Below are 8,136 nucleotides of genomic sequence, written 5' to 3'. Positions count from 1 at the left end.
ACCACTACCCTTTGTTACTCAGTTCCAAGTGATATGGGTTAAAAGAAGAAATGGCATCGGGCCTTAGAGCGTGCAAAGCTCTGAGGCAAAGGTTCCATTTCGAAGAACCTGACATTTCGTTTTTTTTGGTCACATAATTCCACGTGTAGCTTTGATCTCCTCACAATTATCCTCACAAACGTGTGGGAAACGGGTGAAAAAACGTCCGCGTGGTGCTGTTGAGAGATTGCTTTCAGAGTTGCAGCTACTGTGGGCTATTTTTTCACTGTGTGTCTCTCAGGAAGCGCACACGTCTTTAAAACCCCTTTCAGTTTCAGTTCCCTCACAGCAACCCGTTTCATTTGATCGAGAGGTTTTTAAGCCGCGTGGTGCAACTTCCTGCAAAACACTGCGCACTTATTTGAATGCACACTGTATTTAGTTGCACTAACCACATCTCGCCTTCCTGTCTTCCTAAACTCACCTCGAACCTTGTAAACTTCCTCTCCAGAAGAAGCACGCTGACATTTTCTTGAAGCCATTTCTCATAAACCATCTGACCGAAGGATTGGTGTGGGTACTGCTTTGGACGGTTCTACGCACCATCTCCACTCTATTCTACAATTTAGACCAGTTGTAGTTGCGACAGGCCTTGAACTGTCTACTTGTATCATTGTGTCATACTGTTTTAGACGATGGACGATGCAAGATAACGCTTAGAAAGTGGTGCAGTTCTTACAAAATTGCTAAATATATTTATTTAGATTGGAATTCATGCAATTTCTTCAGAATTTTTGAGTGGATTGATTAGATGTATTCATTATAGGTAAGGGTAATTATATATTATAGGTAAACATGGCAAGGTGTTTTTCCAGTAGACAAAGTACTGGAACCCAGTGGTGGACGAAGTACACAAATCATGTAACTGAGTTAGAGATACCCAAGGTAAAATAAAAGTAGAAGTTCCTCTCGTTTTTGGTGAAACTCCTCCAGCGTCTCTCTTGGTAAACCAGTCTTTTAATAGAACGTCATTAATTAGTGACGCTGACGTCTATTAAAATGATCAGAAGCACAAAACACTGAAGGTAAACAGTTTCCATCAGGGAGAACCGAGTGGCTCTGAAATCACTTTTTACACACAAGCAAAGTTTCAGTTTCAGATTTATTTACAACTTAGTTCCAAGTTTAAGTTGAATAAAAACTGGCTTTAAACTCAGGATCACAGATGAGCTCCTTTACTATGTTGATCTGTAGGCGTCTGTTCATAAACATAAACCAGCCCAAATTCATTTACTATAAAATGAAATGGTGTTTGTAGAAATTGAGAAAAAAGCCGCGTCAGTCTCGACTGCATATGTGGACATATTTCTATATTGTGCTCTATTTACACAAAGTTAGGTTAGTTCATCATTTATGTTGAACAGACTCTCCCAAAGTTTTACGCTGCTGCGCTGACGTTGAACCGCGTGCTGCACTGGGTCGGTATGACCAACAGGTCAAAACCAGCTCTGAACAAAGTGACCGCTGGGCCCTGATTGGTGCTCTGGCTTTGCGCTTCTTTCGTTTTGACATGTTACGTTTTTATACACACAGAAACCAAAATGAAGGACAGATTTCTCAAAATGTAGGAGGAAAAAGTCGGATATTAGACTCTGAAATGTAGTGGAGTGAAAGGAAAAAGTCGCCCAGAATGGAGAAACTTCAGTACAGATACACCAAAAATACTAAAGTACAGAAACTAATTACATTTACTTGGTTACTCTCCACCACTGCTGGAACCAAACTGGAACTTTTTCAATTGACCTGCATTCCAGTACCGAAGGTTCCAGTTTTAAGATTTTTAATATCTGCACAAAGATTATGACACATTATGATAAACGGAGCGTTATTCTCCTCTTTGCTAACACATGCAGCTGAAGCCAACAACCATTTAGTGAATTATTGACTCTTCTAGTGGTCATAAAGTCACCAAGTGCTACTACATGACCAATATCTGCACTAGGATGTTATATTGACGTGTTGATTACCATATTATTACTTTGTTAGTTCACCACGCTAACCACAGTGGCAGAAGCTAGAGGCTAGCCGTAATGCCATTAGCATGTATGCTAGCCTCCACCAAATGTGTTTATGCTCACATTTCACACTCAACCCAGTGACAACATGAGCTTGGATTCTACATGAGGCTGTGTACAGACGTTTTATGAGTGCACTACCATGTTTCATATCAGCTGATACATTAAGCTAACCATACCTAGCAAGCATGCTTGCTAACTAGTCAAAATAAACACTTTAGTATGACACAAAATCAAGAAAAAGACCATTAAACTGCTAATCCTAGGAATTATGATAGTTCTAGTTGTCTCTCGAGCAGCTGAAAAACAAACTAGAGCTAGAACCATAAGTTCTGTTGGTTTGGGTCAGTTCAGTGGAAAAATGGACTTTGATGCATAAGGGAGTTATACAGCAAACGGCAGGACTGTATCAAATCAAATGTATTTATAGCGCTTTTAACAACTGATGCTCTCACAAAGCAGCTTCATAGAATTCCAGTAAAGACAGAGTTTTAACAGGTAGGTAAAACCCCCAGGTGAGCAAGTCAGGGGCACCAGTGGCCAGGAGAACCTCCCTCAGAGCTGAGGAAGAATCCTTGGGAGGAACCAGGCTCACAAGGGGGGGGACCCATCCTCCTCTGGTCAGACTACCTACAGAGTTATTATACTACTAATATTAATAGTAGCAGTATTATTAGTAGTAATAGCTAGGAGTCTATGAAACCTTCAATGTAGGGTGGGCAGCTAGTCCAAGGCAGGTGGCGGTAGCTGGGGCGTGGGCAGCTGGTCTGAAGCGGGTAGCAGGAGGGCTCGACAGTCAGTCGTCCTTCAGTGTCCGGCCGGACATGTGGACGGTCGTATACTCGGATAAAGGGCAGGCAGAGGGAATTCGTTTTATTCTGTTTGTTTGTACGTAGGAATGTAGATCTGCAAAAAGAGGGCTGGTGACCACTGGAACAGAAGAACCACCTATGGTGGAACCGTTCTGAAGTTGCAAGTGCAAAAGAACCTTTTTTTTAAAGTTTAAAGAACCTCCTAAAAGTGAAGGTTCTACAGCAATTAGAAACATTAGAACTACCCTTTTATCTCCATGGATAGCAAAACAGCAAGAAAACAACACACATACATAGGTGTTATTAGATAGATACAGTACTGTGTAGTTTTAGGCATCTAAGCAAATTTTTAAACAGTTGACCTCAGCAGTGAATTTATCACAATATACATTAGAATAAAGTCGTATTCATAATTCAAGTAAACAGAAAAACAATAAAAAGTAACAAGAATTTCTTGGGTCCATATTTTTCCTTGACACCTTCACAGCCGCCATAGAGACTCATTAATATCATCAATTACATCATGAGCTCAATTTACTGAGCTCTGATTGGTCAAACCAGGAGCTGCTTTTTAACTACATATAATACTGGGCTTCCTCGAGGAGAGGCTTGGAGATGGGTAAACAAACACACCAACATACAGAAAATCACTATTTATTTAATATATATATATATATATATATATATATATATATATATATATATATATATATATATATATATATATATATATATATAATCATTATTAATTAATATTCTATTAATTATGTTTATTCAAATATTAGCACTTTTCTCAGCAAATAAACACAAACTACACAAACAAATAGATTTTGAAAATGTGTCTTGAGTGCCTCAGACTTTCACACAATACTGTATATTATTCCAAAATAGACTGGACATTATCTTACAGTACTGTGTGAAAGTGTATATCTGGTATTAAGTTAATTTAAGTTAGTTTAGTAAATTATTTGTTGCTGTAAAGAAAATGCTGTAAAACTTTAGAATAAATACAGAAAAACTTAAACACAGCAAAAAGTGACAATAAGTACCTTTAAGGAAGCCAATGATACTTTATAAGATGTTTAGAGGAAAGATTTGGGCCTATTTCTCAATGCAGCTCCAGTCATTGCAAGAATGTGTTCTATTCCATCAACCACAAGTGATTTAACTTAATGAAGGGTCAGTTTCAATATCATTCACATTTTAATACACTATAACTTATAAACCATAAATGTGGCCTAAATGAACACTAATTAGGTATAAATGTCAACTAGAGAACACGACAGGCTTTCAAAGGGCTAACGGCCATTCATGCTGTCCTTGTTTCATTTGAATGTTATGTTTTCCTGCTGTTGGTTGATTTGTCTAAAACTGCCTGAAAACAATGTGTGTTTCTGCACGCAAAATGGTCCCTACTGTCTCTACAGACGAGGTCTGGGCTGAGCCTGGTTATGAAATAATTAATGATGGAATCGATTGACATTTGAAGCCCAGTCCAGTGCCGACCCAACGTTTCCAGCATTTTAATAGCAGCAACTGGCTTTACTGTTCCATAAGATCAAATGACAAGCCAAATAAACCATTGTGAATGAGTGAGAACATTCTAGAATAGTGTGAATGAGTGAGAACATTCTAGAATAGTGTGAATGAGCGAGAACATCCTAGAACAGTGTGAATGAGCAAGAACATTCTAGAATAGTGTGAATGAGCGAGAACATTCTAGAATAGTGTGAATGAGCGAGAACATTCTAGAATAGTGTGAATGAGCGAGAACATTCTAGAATAGTGTGAATGAGCGAGAACATTCTAGAATAGTGTAAATGAGAGAGAACGTTCTAGAATAGTGTGAACAAGCAAGAACATTCTAGAATAGTGTGAATGAGCGAGAACATTCTAGAATAGTGTGAATGAGCGAGAACATTCTAGAATAGTGTAAATGAGAGAGAACGTTCTAGAATAGTGTGAATGAGAGAGAACATTCTAGAATAGTGTGAATAAGACAGGAAATTCCAGAGCTGCGTCAATAGGAGAACAATCTAGAACAGTGTCAAAAAGGAAGAACATTCTTGAAAAATGAGAATTAGAGAGCACATTCTAGAATCATGTGAATAAGAAAGAAAGTGTGAACAGAGGAAGCACATTCCAGAACAGTGTGAATGAAACAGAATATTCTAGAACAGTGCGAATAAGGAAGGGCATTCTAGAAGTATGTGAACAGGTGGACAGACAGAGGCAGAACAGTGTGACTGACAGAGATCATTCTAAAACACTGAATGGGGTGGACACTCTAGAAAAATGTTAATGAAGAAGAACATTCTAGAACACTGAACAGGCAGGACAATCTAGAACATTGCAAACAGCAAAAATGGTATAAAAATACCCATCCATCATACACGTCACGCCCAACATGTAGGCGCATATACATATATACTTAAAAAAAAAGATGGTTCTTCAAGAGTTCATTAGTAAACAAGTTTTATATAGAACCATGAATATTCAAAGAACCATTTCCATGCTTAAAGCATTCTTTGCATCATCGAAATGTTCTTCAGACTGATGGAGAATGTGTTGTGCTTGGTTCTATATAGCACCAAACAACAACGTTTGACATCATAACAATACCAAGAGCACTTTTTGGTTCTATATAGTTCTATATAGAACCAAATACAACACATTCTCCATCGATCTGAAACATATTTCATGATGCAAAGAACCCTTGAGCAAGCTAAATCTTCTAATCTGAGTCTTGAGTGTTCATGGTTCTACATAGAACCACTGTCTTTACTAAAGAACCCACAGAGAACCATCTTTTTAAGAGTGTATAAGACACATAGAATAAGAACTGACAAACCACATTAAACCGTGTGAATGAGGGAGAAAAACTTCTCATAACATGGCACAAGTACACACCAACTTTGGCTTTGTTGGAGAACGTTGGCTCAGTGCTCTGGGTTTATGTTGCACTGGTGCCTGGATTTGCAGGGGTGCAGCAGACTTGACCTCCCTCGTGACATTTTGCCCACAGTTATGTAACAGGTTGGACAGAGTCACGGATCAATTGTTGGGGGGGTTAACCGAAGACACGGTTCCTTGCCAAGGTCTTCAAGTTACTTCCTGGAAAGAGTGAGTTGACATTCCACCCTGATAGAGGCTCTTGTTAGACACTTCTTGGAAAACTGCCACCCACAGCAGAGTTATTTATACAGCGGACAATGTTACAGTTCACCCAGGCAACCGGTGAAGTCGTCACAGTGGACAGGTCGACAGGTGTGGTCAAAATCAGGTAATCACCTCATCACAGCGGGAGTCTATATGCGTGCTGAAGTCCGACGATCAGGAAGGGTCAACGTGACGTGAGTATGATGTGTGGACAGGTGGTCCACTGGTGATTATGGTGAACTGTATGGTGGGATAAATGGGAAAATAGCTCTAAGAGTGTTTATTGTGCACTTAGTAACCTCAGGGAGATTGTTTCTACAGCATTATTGGAAAATAACTCATCATTCATTTCTTGACAAAAAATGTGTGTTTGTGTGTGAAAGGGGGCTGTCAACTGGGGGCAAGCCACACTGAGAGTGGTGTAGTGTGTGTGTGTGTGTGTGTGTGTGTGTGTGTGTGTGTGTGTGTGTGTGTGTGTGTTTTAAATTATTGTCAGGGTCATAGTGCTCAGTCACTGATAGCTCTTCTCTCTCATTCCTAGAATTCTTTCCAGTGGAAACAATCTGCCACTGATCCTTGTCTGTCAGCACACTTTGAGCCACTCCACACACACACACACACACACACACACACACACACACACACACACACACACACATCCTTGCTCACACTTTCAGGCCTGTCACTTGAGTTCACACACTCACACCCTCTTCTATCCTCACACACACTGCAGCACCCTCTGTCGTTTCCTAGAAGTGTCAGACACGCACACACACACACACACACACACCCACACACCCACACACCCACACATCCACCCACACACACAAACACACACTGATTTGCTTTTTTTTTTTTCTTTTTTCAAACTCTAGAAGTGGGGTCATACATATGCCCTATGTGCTTTACATATATATGAGCACCTACAGTTAAGCCCAGAAATATTTGGACAGTGACACAAGTGTTGGTATTTTAGCTGTTTACCAAAACAAATTCAAGATGCAGTTCTATAATCACCACGGTCTTAAAGTGCAGACTCTCGCCTTTAATTTGAGGGTATTCACATCCCAATTGGAGGAAGGGTTTAGGAATTATGGCTCTATGATGTGTAGCTGCCTCTTTTTCAAGGGTCCAAAGGTAATTGGACAATTATCTCAAAAGCTATTTCGTGGGCTGCATGGGCTATTCCCTCATTAATCCATCATCAATTAGACAAGAAAAGGTCTGGAGTTCATTCCAGGTGTGGCATTTGCTTTTGGAAGCTGTTGCTGTGAACCCACAACATTTGGTCAAAGGAGCTCTTAATGGAAGTGAAGCAGACCATCATTAGGCTGAAAAAAAGATGAAATCCATCAGAGAGATAGCAGAAATGTTAGGAGTGGCCAAATCAAAAGTTTGGTACATTCTGGGAAAAAAGAGCACACTGGTGAGCTCAGGAACTCAAAAAGGCCTGGAAGTCCAGGAAGTAGGTGTATCGGTATCTAAGTCTACTATTAAGAGAAGACTTCATGAGAGCAGATACAGAGGGTTCACCACAAGTTGCAAACCAGTAATCAGCCTCAAAAATAGAAAGGCCAGATTAGACTTTGTCAAAAAACATATAAAGAAGCCTGGAACTTCTGGAACAGCATTCTTTGGACAGATGAAACTAAGATCAACCTGTACCAGAATGATGGGAAGAAGAAAGTCTGGAGAAGGCTTGGAACGGCTCATGATCCAAAGCACACCACATCGTCTGTAAAACATGGTGGTGGCAGTGTGATGGCATGGGCATGCATGGCTTCCAGTGGCACTGGGTCACTAGAGTGTTTATTGATGATGTGACAGAAGACAGAAGCAGCCGGACGAATTCGGACATGTACAGGGATATAGTTTCTGCTCAGATTCAACCAAATGCAGCAAGGTTGATTGGACGCTGCTTCATATTGCAGATGGACAATGATCCAAAACTTACTGCGAAAGCAACCCAGGAGTTTTTTAAGGCAAAGAAGTGGAATATTCTGCAGTGGCTGAGTCAATCACCAGATTCCAACCCGTTCGACCCTGTATTTCACTTGCTTAAGACAAAACTTAAGGCAGAAAGACCCACAAACAAGCAACAACTGAAGACA

General features: G+C 40.0%; 1 protein-coding gene across 2 annotated transcripts in view; it reads left to right on the top strand.

The window, feature by feature from the left end:
• Positions 1-6,125: 6,125 nt before the first annotated feature.
• lclat1 (lysocardiolipin acyltransferase 1) overlaps positions 6,126-8,136 on the top strand; it is a 44,882-nt gene continuing 42,871 nt past the window's right edge. Inside the window, exon 1 of one of the 2 annotated variants that reach the window (XM_017720988.2) lies at positions 6,126-6,149. Coding sequence is in view for 1 of the 2 variants with exons in the window: in XM_017720989.2 (XP_017576478.1) it covers positions 6,179-6,219 (41 nt within the window). In the remaining variant the exon portion in view is untranslated. Of the gene's footprint in view, positions 6,150-6,172; positions 6,220-8,136 lie in introns of those variants that run through there. The other variant, XM_017720989.2, reaches the window with a different exon arrangement.

This window comes from Pygocentrus nattereri, chromosome 5 (genome assembly GCF_015220715.1).
Source record: "Pygocentrus nattereri isolate fPygNat1 chromosome 5, fPygNat1.pri, whole genome shotgun sequence".
Classification (NCBI taxonomy): Eukaryota; Metazoa; Chordata; class Actinopteri; order Characiformes; family Serrasalmidae; genus Pygocentrus; species Pygocentrus nattereri.
This window is presented reverse-complemented; position numbering and strand designations above follow the sequence as displayed.